The sequence below is a fragment of the Acanthopagrus latus genome, chromosome 7 (genome assembly GCF_904848185.1).
Source record: "Acanthopagrus latus isolate v.2019 chromosome 7, fAcaLat1.1, whole genome shotgun sequence".
NCBI lineage: Eukaryota > Metazoa > Chordata > Actinopteri > Spariformes > Sparidae > Acanthopagrus > Acanthopagrus latus.
This window is the reverse complement of record NC_051045.1, coordinates 13,828,524-13,842,581: the sequence shown is the minus strand read 5'-3', so window position 1 is coordinate 13,842,581 and position 14,058 is coordinate 13,828,524. Positions and strand designations below refer to the sequence as shown.

The window sequence follows — 14,058 nt, the reverse complement described above, 5'->3', positions numbered from 1 at the left end:
TCCTGTACATTTTTATTCTTTTAGAGATTCTTTAGGTGAGACTCTCTGGCTCTTGTTGATGGAGGCGACCGTGGTCTCACAGTCAGATGTTTGTGGATCTGAGGCCCACGGGTTCCATCCACACAGGACGGTGGGGACAGCGTATCCCCGAAACTGGAAACACACACACACACACACACATACACACACACACACACAGGGTAATGGTAGTGTATGATTATATTATTGTTTGTGAGTATAAATGTGCGTGATGGAGGATTACCTGTCTGTTCATGAAAATATATATGATGGGGTTGTAGACACCACTGCTCTTAGCCAGGTAAACGGGTACGGTTGCGATGACGGGGTCAATGTATAGACTGGAGTCCAGGATGACAGCCAGCGCCAAGGCAGCATACGGCAACCAGGTCACCAGGAAGGCCAACACCATCACCACTACCATGCGTGCCACCTGCACCTCCACGCGGTTGGTGCTGCCAGCCTCAGACACCTGCAGCTTGGTCACCTTGGAGATCAGAAGACAGGCACAAAGGTTATTTATGCTGCTACAACCAACTGAAAATGTTTTCATCGCAGAACAGTGCTCACCTGACGGAGGGTCCACAAGAGCTGCGAGTAAGACACTGTGATGATGGAGAAGGGCACGGCAAAGCAAAAGAAAAAGTATATGATGATGTAGGACATGTTCCCGACGTCCCGGCTGTACCAGTTGGGGGCGCAGGAGGTCTTGACGCCCTCCAGCTCATAACTCCCCCAACCGAACAGCGGAGGGGTGTTCCACACGAACGACCACACCCAGGACAGCACCACCCCAGCCACCGCATGTCTGAGGACAGCAGAGATGCCGTTTAACATGCTGGCGGAAGCAGTGTAGTTTTTTGTTCTCTGTGTGACGCTGCTGTCAGTCGTTCACTGTACCTGGTCTGGAACAGGACCGCACCCATGGGATAGCACACCACCATGTAGCGTTCGACAGAAATGACTGCTATTGTGCACAGACTTGCTATACCTGAGAGGAGAGAACAGACGTGTAAATGCTTGAGTACAATTGTGAATATTCTAGTTGTGTCCCTCTTAGTACTAAATAGATTTTGTGTCAAAGCAACAGAAGCAAATATGTGAGAAATGCCTCACAGACCCAAATGGGTACCATCATTGAAAACTACTCTAGATGTGGATTTACAAATTGCTCATTGCTTTTAGTCACCAAGTCATTATTTTGAGATACTACCCTCAATTAATGAATGTTTATAAAACCCTTTTGTCCTTTTGTTGGAATCAGCTTTTTGAGAAAGCTTCTTAATTCTTAGATACTGTTATTATGTTGAGATACTTCAGTCAGTCTTCCCAACGTTCCTTCATTATTTAAGCTATTAAGTTGACATGTTGATTCAGCAAAGCTTTTTTTTCATCACAGTGGAGTTAACAGTTCACTGTCCCAACAATTATAGGCTCTCATTGCTTTTATCATAAATGTTTGACATAAACACATGTTAAGCTTATTAACTGCAACACATTTAGGTTAAACCAGTAGTTATTGACCTCTTTGGCTCTAGACTCTGTACTAAAAACTGACATCTGATTGGGGCCCTTTCTCACATCTAAACTTTTTAAATGGTCTCATTTTGTAACTTTTCCAGTATTTAAAATGTATACAACATTAGTTATTTCTAATAAAAAGAAAAATTGTATTTAAATTGAGTTGACAATTGTCGATAGTTTTCATTATGAGGTGCTACTGAAAGGGGCCCGACCCCTACAAAACTAGGAACCACTGGAAGCAACCAAAAGTTAAAACATCAGCACACACAGTCTTATGATTTCAAAAACTAACCACATGGTTATTTTAACTTTGCTGCATTGTTCGTTTTATTTCATCAAGGACCTTCTTCCTGCACTGTGAAAATGAAGCCACGCCGGGGTTGTGATTGTCATGTACACTCACCGAATAAGGCCACGGCGAAGCCCTCCAGCACGCAGCCCGCACGTCCCAGGTTGAAGTATCCCACGGCATTGGTCACTGTGGTGGGCAGACCACCGAACACAGCGCAGCCCAGGTCACATACGGCCAGGTTGACGAGGGCGTAGCTGAGCGGCTGTCTGAGCTGTCTGTGTCTCATTGTCACCACGATCACCAGGACGTTGAGGATGATCCCCACCACAGAGAACGCGCCCATGATGACGGCCAGTATCGTGTAGCCGGTCCGAGACAGGAGCACTGTGTCGACTGAGCTGTGAGGCTGTGAGGCGTTTCCTAGGTCATCCATAGTGCTCAGTTTTAGACACTGCTTGCTTAAGATTCAGTCATTCACCTGCAACTTGAGCTCGAGACTAATAGGTCCAAAATTTCCACAGGTTAGAAATCAAAACAGCTGCGCAAAATGTGATGGGGAAGAACAAGTAGAAATAGACAGTAAGTGGTTTAAGTAATCCAGCAACATCGGTCAAGTCTGTCTCTACTTATGTTGCATGTGTGCTGCTCTGGTGCAGCTGCAGAGAAGAAAAAGGAGACAGGACCTTCTTATTGGGACGAGAGGGGCTCTGGGCCGTGACATTTAATTGTTGAAAACCAAATCCGTAGATCCGGATTGTGTAGACAATAATTCTGTCTAATATCCTGTAAGACTGCACTTTCCATGATTGCCGGCTTTACAGCTGCTCCTGAGTAATGAAGCAGGGATTCGGTAACACAATATGGTTTTTAGGATCAGAGTGAAAACGCACGCCCGCTGGTTAAAGGCACAGAAGAAGCTTTATAGCTTGTTGATATCGGGCATCTTTGTGTCCGCCGAATTACTCTGCAGATAGAGGCTTAACATGAATTCTTTGCGGCGTGACTCAGGCTCAGTGTTTCTAACCAGGCCCTCTTCACCTGACTGACCCTAACATGCAAATAACATGAGGAGAAACATCCAGACAAGGACGAGGACAACACTGACAATGTGCAAAGGTAAATTCTACATTTGTGAAACCTTATACCAATGCAGAACAGTCAAACAACTTGAATTTCTGTTTATTCATATTTCAATACGCACTCACTGTAATGACAGTTTTGTATTTGCACCCTTTGCATGTGAAGTCATTCCTACTGTGTGCTGGAACTGGAACAACAAATGAATCACTATCTTGTCATGTTATGATCTTATCAGACCTATAAATTGGCTGTTAGCCCTCTGGGCAGGTTTTAAGAAATTCTAGCACCTGGACCGAAACCCATTTAATAATAGCCTAATCCTAAATAAATAAATAGATTAACAAGATGTATTACTAAATAACTTAAGAGGGATAAACATCACCATTTTTACAATCTGAAATGCAAAAGTGATAACTGCCTAGTCAATAAAGTTTATTAGAAAAATAAAGAAAAATTACACCTCCATAGATCACATTGTGTCTGTCATTATCAATTTAAATGTGAAAAAAATAAGAATAAGTTGTGATGCCTGTGTATCATGTTGAATCATCAGTGTAACCACCAACACTCCCCTGGTGCTGCAAGCTCACAGCTTGTGTGGCTAACTGCACGGCTAACTGAGCTACTTAGCTAACGACAGCTACATTCAGTGTCAGTTCCGGGTACACTGGTCATATACTTCGACAGGTGGAGAATTATTACATATCGCACCTTTTAAACAACACGGTGTCATGTGTTTCCCACACGACCAGTTCCCCTCCCGGTCACCAGGGGGCGCTGCAGCCCGCAGCAGTCTGCTCCTCCGTCTCTCATTAAACCAGCTGCGTTTGAGCCTCGCCGGCGGTAAACAGTCAACATGGCGGCCTCTATGAAGAGAGCTGCCCACGACATAGAGACGCGAAAGCGGACCGATGATGTGCTTCTGTCGGAGGGGATCGACTTCAGCTCCCTGCTGCTGTCCCCGGCCGTGCTGGACGGACTGTCCGCCGCAGGCTTCCAGAAACCCTCCCCGATCCAGCTGAAGGCGATCCCGCTGGGCCGCTGCGGACTCGGTGGGTTCACAAGACTGTGTGGTCCACTCGCGTGTGTGTCACAGACTGTATGTTTGTTTATGGGTGTTTAACAGGTATTTTATTTAGCAGCAGAAACGGGTTGCTAGAGCCGCTCTACTTATCGTCATTGTTTTAGACTTAAAACAGAAGGATGAAGCTCAGGGTTGATTTTACTGATCAATCTCATACTAATTATCTGAAATTAGAAGTCGTGGACATGTGACTCAAGTTGTTTGGCGCATGTCTCTACTCATTATTTTATTTGACTGCTCAAATCGAGTCCTTATTTTGAGTCGTTCAGTGGAAAGGTCATTTTTCCAGCCCCAGCCTCCACAGACAATAATACACCTGAGTTTTTTCCCCTCATATTTCATAATAAATCAAAGGTTATTTGAACAGTTACTGCCTCTTAGGCCATCAGTTTGGCAATATAGTAACAGAAATCGATTATTTAAGCTTCCAGCCACCACAGACCAGCGTGTGTTCACAGTCATGTATAGAAGGCTGTATGTTTAGTTAATGCCCTGCTTTTCTATTTTCTTCCATTTAAAATACAGTTGTATAAACACAGCTATCAAATATATGACTGGAAATGACATTAAAATTCTGTATTCCAAATAAATTCCCTAGAAATATTATAAAACACAGTATGTAGTGAAGATAAACGCACCGTTGAGCTGTGTCACTGGTGTCAATGTGTGACAGGTCCATAATGTCGAAATAAAATTCACACTGACGACGTCACTTTTCTTCCTTTGACCTATTTCCTGAACATCTATGAATAAATTACAGCATCCATAGTCTCTTTCTAGTTCAAAGATTTCATGTGAAGCTTTCTAGCAGACGTCAAAATGCAAATGGGTTGAATCACATGATTTGATGGGCTGTGAAATGCCCAGTATAGCAGCCATTCTGTGAAATGAATTTCACGCATGTCACTGCTGTTACTTTCTGTACCTGTAACACCAGTTTGAAAATGGATAAAAAGTAATTAAGCTCTCATTTGTGTGTCTTCATAGAGTCAGAGAGTTATGGAATAATGTGCTCGTTTTAAGTGTCTATGGAATGATTCACTTTGGGCAGAACAGGCCAAGTTACTCCCACCCACCCAAAATACTTTTGTCAGCTGATACCAAAACTAATAATCGACTGCTTCTCGTGGCCCGTTTACTGCTAAGATAACCAATAATTGTACATTTTAAAATTCTTTCACTGTGGTTTGAAGGCAATGGGATTCCGAAGCTCCCAAGAAGATTTTTTTGGTTAAAAGTTTAGACCTTTTCCTTTCTGAACCCAGCTGGAACATGCAGTTGCAACTGGGATGTCTCCTCTGAAACTGTAAAAACTGTCCACACACCTGTGACTTCTTTGGCTCTCTAGTTGTCTCCGTCCTTGTGTTTACTGGTGGATCACAAACCGTCTTGAAAGGTGCATACCACCACCGACCACGTCAGAGTGTGGAGATGCTGCGCTTGTTAAGTCAGTGAAAACAGTCTGGTTTAGGATTATCGCCTTGATTTAATTTCTTTGTCTGAAAACTAATCATATAAATATCCCAATACTGACCGATTATATATCATGCATCCATAATTATTACTGGTCCGATTATATTATTAGTCATTTGTAAGGCATAAGTTGTGTATTTTAATTACTGATATTCAGTGAAATCAATGTAGTCATACAAAACAGCCTCATAAATGCTTCTTTATGATGTAATTTCTTCTCAGTCCAAAAAAATATTGCCTCGCCGTCATTTTTAAAAAGTGAAATACTGAGAGTCACACCACAACATCAGACTTTTTTACAGTCCCTGTTTGTCTGTGGAATATCTCAGCTACGGACACTGTAGAATGGTTTGATCCAGAGCTGGGAATACACGTTGGCAGTGTAAGACTCTGCAAACCACGGATATGTTCGAATAACTTTATGTTTAAGGTAAAATGTTCTATTTTACATCACTCTACTTATTACTTGGTGAGATTTAGGCACAGAAACCTCCTGGTTAGGGTTGGGAAAAGATCATGTATTGGCTTAAATTACACTTGTTGTTGCCACAGGGGAGGTAAAAAGGGACTTTAGGTTTCTTGTGCTGATGGCAAAAATTTAGTGTTAGTTTGTGTGCTCAGTGCTTTCATAGGGCCTGTTTCTTGTTAAATGTCATACGAGTACAAATGTTTTACACTTACCTCAAACCAAAAAGGCTACAGAGATGCCACAAAGAGAAACAAAATCAGTTAAAATATGTAATTTGTGTGAACTGATCCTTGTACGTTTAAACCGCACAATAACGGCTGAAATGATACCCACTATTATTGTCATCATGATTATTCGTCTTGATTTTAAATGATTCTTTAGTAAAAATGAAATAATTTATTGCAATTGCATGTTCTGCTTCCAGAGATGTTGAGAAAAAAATACCTGCTCCACTTACACTGCGATGACATTGTGCTGTGGAGCAGAGAGCGACTAATCACAGCGCCCTTGAAGTAAACGCCTCTGATTGGTCGGAACAGTTTAATTGGGGCTAGAAGGGAAGTGATTTCGATGCGGCAGATTAGGCACTCCAAGATGTGAAGCGTCAACATTGCACCCAATCAAGTTTAATTGATTATTCCGACGAACTGCGCAGCTCGACATTGTTCATCTGCTGTTTTTCCAGATTTGATTGTGCAGGCCAAGTCTGGCACGGGGAAGACGTGCGTGTTCTGCACCATCGCCCTGGACTCTCTGGTCCTGGAGAATCCTGCGACCCAGGTGAGCAGATTCAACTCGAGCTGATCGGTGGGATGAAGGAAAAATGGTCTTTCTTGTTCTCATCAGTAATTTGTAACTCCCAGTCTTCAGGCATCCTCTAAGGAATAACGAAAATAAAACGTCGAGACAAAACTTTTTATTCTAGCGTTTTACGGACAACAGATGGTCACCAGCAGTAATCACTTTGGTTCTGAGGGTCTTTAATCTGAAGCGTTTAAGCTGCTCAGTGTAATAAGAGTACGTGGGGGGGAAAAGACAGTTATTGATGAAGCAAAGGTACGCGCCCTCTTACTGATGAACCAGCTGCATTCTACATTCATTGTAATCTTATTAACCCATGGGGTCTTACTGATTTGGAACCCCCACACACACCAAACACCTGTCCATCCTTAATCAAGCATAAGTGGTTGTTGACATCTAACCTTCTTCACAAACGACCCTCCTCCTGCAGGTTCTTGTCTTGGCTCCTACACGCGAGATTGCGGTGCAGATCCACTCGGTGGTCATGGCGATAGGCTGCGCCATGGAGGGCCTCGAGTGCCACGTCTTCATCGGGGGCCGGCCCGTGAGTCAGGACAAACCCCTTCTGAAGAAGTGCCACGTAGCTGTGGGGTCACCTGGTGAGAGGCCAGCCTGTTTTTTATGTAAGCATCACGCTGCTGTTTTTGTGGGTTTTTTTTTTTTTCTAACCATTCTCCTGCTTGTGTACGCAGGTCGTATCAAGCAGCTTATCGAGCTCGGCATGCTGTCCACCGCCAGCATCAGACTGTTTGTTCTGGATGAGGCGGACAAGCTGCTGGAGGAGGGCAGCTTCCAGGAGCAGATCAAGTAAGATGGACAGAACTCGTATTTAAGTGCTTATGTGATAAAACAGCAGACTTGCTTGATGTTGTTATTAAAAAAACAAAACAAACACCCATCTCCTCTGCTCTGTCTCTCCAGCTGGATCTTCTCCTCGCTGCCGGTGAACAAACAGATGCTGGCCCTCTCTGCCACTTACCCAGAATCCCTTGCACAGCACCTTACCCACTACATGAGAGAGCCCACTTTTGTAAGACTCAATCCCAGTGACATGGGTCTTAAAGGTAAGACACTGGAGCAAAAACAAAAAAAGTAATTGTAAGGGTCCAGACATGACTTTATATCAGGCAAAGCATTAGACCCATCAGCAATGTCTGGCCCTTTCATGCATGGCGTCCACTACAGTTGTTAGAAGCCATTTTGGAGGCAGATCCCTATAGCCTTGTACACAATTCCATTTGAGATTTAGCATCATAAATCAAAAATGGCAGAAGGAAGACAAGATGAACTAAGTACCCCTGGAAAAATCCTCATATTCTCAGAAAATTAGACCGATGAAACGATATTTTTCAAGAAACTGAGCTGTTACTAAATACTTTTAAACAGATCTGAATAACAATTTTTCCTGTACGTTTTTCCTGTGACTGAAAATCTTTTTATTTAGTACAAAATTTCCACAAATGTGTTATCAATCATGGCAGAAAAAGATGTACAAGAGCTATGTAATTAAAATCTGGCTCAAAGTATTTTGAACATCTAATGTAGTTAAAAAATAGAGTTTTTACTTGAAAACTTTTATCCTTTAATTCCTGCAATGCCTTTAATAACTTTGATACATGGTGTTCAATACAGTCTATCTATCTATATCTAGAGAGAGAGAGAGAGATTCAGGATGTGATTTCTCTGGTGTCCTGCTGTCCAATTCATTGTCTCCCCTGTGTTGCTCTTGTGCACCCCCTGCCAGGTCTAACGCAGTATTACAAGCTGGTGCAGTCCTATCCTTTGGCTCACAAGATTTTCGAGGAGAAGGTGCAGCACCTGCTGGAGCTCTTCAGTAAAATCCCATTCAACCAGGCCCTGGTCTTCTCCAACCTACACACAAGGTAATGTATAGTGTTTCCACATTGACCCTCGTCTTCATGGCTGCTGTTGTTGATGTTTGTCACAAAAAAAAAAGTACATCTCAGTGACGCATTTTCTCTTGATGATTTTGAAGTACTTGACATTCATTAGATGTGATTCATGGTGAGTTGAAGGTGTGTCTTCTTGAAATGGCATTTTTATTTTGCTCTGGTTTGCTCCCACAGGGCTCAGCACCTGGCAGACATCCTGTCCTCCAAAGGCTTACCTGCTGTTTGTATCTCAGGTGAGAGTGTGTTTGGATACGCAGTGATTTGCGTGTAGAGTGTTAATAAAAATCAGCCACTCAACAAATAATGTAACGATTGTAATTTCAATAATTTTATCACTGATTTTGATTCAGAAAGTAAGAATATCGAACAGTCAATGGTTTCATAATCTTTTCTATGATTGCAAGTGTTCTGATTGGGTTTCTTTTGACTGCGCATCGTTGTGGGATTGGGTAACTTGTCATTGTGATAGATGTAGCAGTTAAAGGATAAGTTCACTCAAAAAATGAAAATGTAGTCATGATCTACTCACCACTCATGTGGTTGTAAAGTCAAGTGAAGTTCTGTAGCCAACAAAACATTTCAGGAGCTTCACAGCAAAAGAGCTGCAACATTCTGGTACATGGGGGGCTTGTTTTAAAAAAATGCTAATAAAAATAACAAAACACAAAAATTATCTCGCTATTTCCCCTGAAGCTCCAAATATGTTTTGTAGACTTTTGTTAAGGTGTGTAGACATTGACTGAATCTTTTGTTTTTGGGTGAATTTAAAAAAATAAAAAATAACTGCAAATAATCTTGAAGCATTAATTGCTGTGGCTGGTTTCCTCCAGCTTGTCTGTCTGCGGAGTTGTTTCCAGTTGATGTGATTTAACGTGTGTGACGACCTGCACAGGGGGTCTGAGTCAGGACCAGAGGCTGGAAGCGATGTCGAAACTGAAGCAGTACCAGTGCAGGGTGCTCATCTCCACTGACCTGGTGAGACGCACCGACCCTCTCCGTCGTGCTGCTATCAATATGTCACCCATCACTACTGCTCTCATCTTAATACACCTCCTCTAAGGTTCTCTGATTTCTATGTAATCCGGGTTGTTTTCTTTTTGCCCTCTCCTTCCCATCAGACTTCCAGAGGAATAGATGCCGACAAAGTAAACCTGGTGATAAACCTGGATGTGCCGCAGGACTGGGAGACGTACATGCACCGAATTGGACGGGCTGGACGCTTCGGTTAGTCTCCAACACAGAAATGAGCACACCAACTATAATGGCTTAAATGTTATTTTAAAAAGGGAGAAAATGCTTTGTTATTGCTGCAATATTCGTTAAAAAACATGTTACAAAGACAACTGTCTGTTTCCCACGCTGTTTGTCTCTCAATGAGATTTGATTGGCTTGAGCGTTCCCTGCTTCCTTCCGACTGCATTAAGCACCATTTCGAAGATGAGCTTGAGCCGCCGGAGTATTAGCAGGTTTGACCTACCGAGCAAGGTCAATAGCTTCCTAATCATCTGCTTTTAATTAAAATTATCTGGACTTAACTTGTGTGTTGTCTCGGAAACGGAGGGTAATTCAATCTGAGGTTGCACCTACACCGCCTGTTTGTGTGTGTGTGTGTGTGTGTGTGTGTGTGTGTGTGTGTGTGTGTGTGTGTGTGTGTGTGTGTGTGCGCAGCTGCCTTCCCTGGACGCACAGCTCACACACCCTCCTTTGTATCCCTTCCTGTTTGAATGTGTTCTCATCAGGATTACATTTTCTGTGTAGGCACTCAGGGGCTGGCTGTGACCTACTGTTGCCATGGCGAGGAGGAGAACAAGATGATGGCCATCGCTCAAAAGTGCGGCCTGAGTTTGTCTGCGTTGCCTGGTGAGTTTAAGCTTGTGTGTGTGTGTGTGTGTGTGAGAGCAGGACAGTTAGTTAGGTCACACAAGCTCTCTCATTTGAATTCAACAAACACAAAATTTAACTTTCACTAGCTCTGGTTTGGTCAAAATAAACCATTGAAGTGTAACTCATCCAATTTAACACATTTAAGAGTAAGTTTGTTTACAGGTCTCGGGGAGTTGTGCTGCATATGAAGAAAATACATCGGTTTAAAGCCTTTTGTTGGTCTAGAGGAAGCTGTGTGTTATCTGATGAATTGTCTCTTGGGTTGTCACACGTGGCTAAGTTGCATTGTAGGTGCCAGATTTCGATAAGGAAAAAGAATGTGTGAAATATAAAAAGGAGAACTCTCTAATTCTTCTTTATCATTTGTTTATAAGCTGTCCATAATGAGTCTAACAGCGTTGTAGGAGTGTAATTCTTTTTTCTAAGTAGCACCCTTCAAGACCTGTAAACACACTTTTATATGTAAACGTATTAGTTATCCTTTAGTTCACAATGAAAAATTGTGAAAATATTGGAATGGGAAGCTGATGGGCTCACTTCAGTCACACTCACACTGAGCCCTGGATAGAGTTTAAAAAGCCTTTATTAGTTATTAGAGTCGCTGACTGCACTTTCCAGTCATGCCCTGAGGAAGACCCAGTGTGGGTCGAAACCTCTCTGTGTTTTTCCTTTTTCTTTTTGTTTTGACTCTGATATGCCCTAACTAATGACGGCTTTTTAACTACCTCCTGCAAATTTGCCTGCAGTGAGCCTATGTGTTTTCTGTTTTTCTAAGTTGGATCAGTTTGATATCGAGAGCGCTGTGCATTCACCCGGAGTTCTGCTTTACAACTGAGAGCTCCCGGTATTGTTTCCTTTTTTTAGATGTGCTGCCTCTCTTTGCTGTTGCTGCAGAGTTTGCTTGTTGAACAAGTCTGGTGCTGAGCGGTGGCTCTGACTCACTCTTACAGGGAGAGCATTAAATTAACAAAATAGAATGCCAGAAAAACCCCTCCACATTTATTTATAATATTACTGTATTTTTATTCCCCTCTGATGGACAGGGGTTGTTACTTAGCCGTCTTTCTAAAAACACTGTGCAGTGCATCTGATTGTGCATGGATGTATGTTGCAGCACCAGTGTTATGTCGAGGTCAAATAATTGCACTGAACTAAAACAACAGGCGACGGACTGATTTTTGGAAGCTGACGCATTTGCCCATACAGCATGAGTCAACCTTGTCTCTCTTTGGCGTTACATTCACATATTTGTTTTAATGTGGAAAGGTAATTTCTAAGTCTCATCTTTGTCTGTTGTAGACATCATAGAGCCTGGCTTGATGGAGGAGCCTTGCGACTTTGGCATCTGCACTGAGGCTGCAACTCCAAGCTCCTCATCCCAGCGCTCCTCCAGGCCGGAGAAGAAAAGGCATGCGAAGTCGGTCACGGATCAAACTCCAGAGCACGGCAATCAAAGAAAGCCAGAAAAGACGTACCCAGCACCTACACAGGTATCGCACAGCAAAGAGTATCCTGAAAGAGTGACTCCAGCTCGTCCACGGAGTCCTCCTCAGGTGGCTCCGACTCGAAAAGAGCTGCAGGACGCTCTTCCAAAGATCCCTCCTCTCAGCTCGTTCAAGAGCTGCGCCTCCAGGTTCGTGAGCTTCGAGGAGGCTGAGCAGGACTTCCACAGCTTCATCACCACGGGGCTTGGGAGATCGGTGGATGTCATCAGGGAGTTCAGAGGTCGAGAGGAAGGTGACCCTGATGAGAACAGCGGGCACAGAGACTGTTTCACACTGTATGATGACGGGGCCGAAAGCTTAAAGCAACATGGAAAGCGGTGGAAAACGGATCTTTCTCACACAAGGTCGACGTCTGGTTCATCTAGCTCAAAATCCATCAAGGACGAACGTGAAATCAGAGCGGTCGCTAAGCCTCAGACTGAAGCGACACAAACGCCCACACTGCCCAGACAAAAGGCAGACCCCACCAAATCCCAAACTTGTGCACCTCAGATATATCCCCAGACAGTCTGTGCATCAAATGGAAGAGCTTCGCCTCAGCAGGAAAACTATGAATCTTTCATTAAATCGAGCAAGAAATCCAGTCGGACAGCTCCGGCACGGACAGACAGACCAGAATCGAGAGTGATTAAAGAAGAGATTGGGAAGCGGAGCAAGAGGATTTCAGAGAACACCGACCGGGAGAGAACCTGGAGGGAAAGGGATGAAGGAGAACATGATGATGTGGATGATGATGATGAAGATGAAGAAGAAGAAGAAGAAGAAGAGGAGGGGGAGTGGAGCGCTGAAAGCTACTGGAGAGCCAGCTACAGAGCCTGGAGTGATTACTACGCCTCTATGTGTTCTTACCCAGAGCAAGGTTACCAGAACCACTACTACTACAGCGTAGCCCAAAACTGGATGGCAGCTTATCGTATGAATGCCGTCTACATGGAGGAACTCCTGAAACACTGACTGGTGTCCACACCGCTGATCAGAATGTTCAGTCACGTTGTTTCTGCTGAGAGAAGTAAATGTCTGCACTTCTAGTCCAACGCATTACACTTAAGTGTTTTGAGTGCAATGAATTCATGCAATATAATGTCTGTCCCAGTTACTTTTGTAATAAATTACCAGAGAGGGGAAATTATGTTAAAGCCCTTTTTCTGTTATGCCTCTACACCTTCACGTGATGTGAAACTATCCTGTGATCGTCTTTGATTATTTTGATGCAATAAAGGGCTGAACGCTGAGCAAAAAGAATTACTTTGGTCTGTACCAACAAGTCATATTTGGTCATCATTTTCAGTTTACCAAACAAGAATATTGCCTCACATCTGAAGAGTAAGATTGGTAGGCACCACAGTTCTTCATTTATTATGGCGTGACGCGACAATGTATTGCTTTATAGCAAGGTCCCTGTAATAAGTGTTCAGAAGGTAATAAGGTTTTTTATAGCCTTATTAGATATTAATTAACAAATCTTTAGTAAGATGATGTCTTAAAATAGTGTAATAAACATATTTATTGTTTGATTATCAGACATAAGAAAAGCTCACATTTGATTCTGAATGGTGGATCGGTTGGTTGATCACAGACACTGTATACTTGTGTATATGTTGTCTGATATGAAAATTCAGAAAAAACCTTATGTCTAATACGTTCCCAGTGAAGTTTACTTTGTCAGCGCTCTCATTTTGGACAATAAAGTTTCTTGCTAAACTGTATAATCTGTCTCCATAATGTAAATATCTTCCTCACGAGTGTTTGATGACCACAACTGAGGAATCATTGGAAAAAAAAGTGGTTATATATACATATACATCAGTGAAGGTTTAACAAAGGCGATGAATAAATGCTGAACTTAAGCTCAATAGATAATGTTTTATATTATATGACATTTCTTTTATTGATGTGTCTTAAGTCTTATCATGGTGCCATTATTAACATTTTCATAGTCTTAGTAATGATAATAAGCAAATGATGAAGTTGCATGTTCCATATTAATGGATAAACTGAAACAATTCTGTCATCAT

General features: G+C 42.7%; 2 protein-coding genes across 2 annotated transcripts; one reads left to right on the top strand and one right to left on the bottom strand.

Annotated features, from left to right (window-relative positions):
* Positions 1–12: 12 nt before the first annotated feature.
* parapinopsina (parapinopsin a) lies at positions 13–3,757 on the bottom strand. The gene is made up of 6 exons (XM_037105171.1): positions 3,626–3,757; positions 1,946–2,254; positions 919–1,009; positions 589–826; positions 263–505; positions 13–153 (listed from the first exon to the last, which is right to left on the bottom strand). The coding sequence occupies exons 1-6, from the start codon at positions 3,645–3,647 to the stop codon at positions 13–15; spliced, it is 1,044 nt and encodes a 347-aa protein (XP_036961066.1). The 5' UTR covers positions 3,648–3,757.
* On the top strand, positions 3,708–13,668 carry ddx20 (DEAD (Asp-Glu-Ala-Asp) box polypeptide 20). Its single transcript, XM_037105170.1, has 11 exons — positions 3,708–3,966; positions 6,626–6,720; positions 7,172–7,340; positions 7,434–7,548; positions 7,663–7,805; positions 8,486–8,624; positions 8,829–8,887; positions 9,547–9,629; positions 9,773–9,878; positions 10,413–10,514; positions 11,838–13,668. Exons 1-11 carry the CDS (start codon positions 3,771–3,773, stop codon positions 12,995–12,997), a joined length of 2,367 nt encoding a protein of 788 aa, XP_036961065.1. The 5' UTR covers positions 3,708–3,770; the 3' UTR covers positions 12,998–13,668.
* The last annotated feature ends 390 nt before the right edge of the window (positions 13,669–14,058 follow it).

Bases quoted from the DNA above. Each gene is read 5' to 3' on its own strand.
- parapinopsina (XM_037105171.1), bottom strand. From the start codon at position 3,647: ATGACACCGTGTTGTTTAAAAG. The intron at 2,255-3,625 runs GTGCGATATGTA...TGGATGACCTAG, and splicing joins GACACCGTGTTGTTTAAAAG to GAAACGCCTCACAGCCTCAC. The intron at 1,010-1,945 runs GTGAGTGTACAT...CTCTCCTCTCAG, and splicing joins CTTCGCCGTGGCCTTATTCG to GTATAGCAAGTCTGTGCACA.
- ddx20 (XM_037105170.1), top strand. From the start codon at position 3,771: ATGGCGGCCTCTATGAAGAGAGCTGCCCACGACATAGAGACGCGAAAG. The intron at 8,625-8,828 runs GTAATGTATAGT...TTGCTCCCACAG, and splicing joins TTCTCCAACCTACACACAAG to GGCTCAGCACCTGGCAGACA. The intron at 10,515-11,837 runs GTGAGTTTAAGC...TGTCTGTTGTAG, and splicing joins GAGTTTGTCTGCGTTGCCTG to ACATCATAGAGCCTGGCTTG.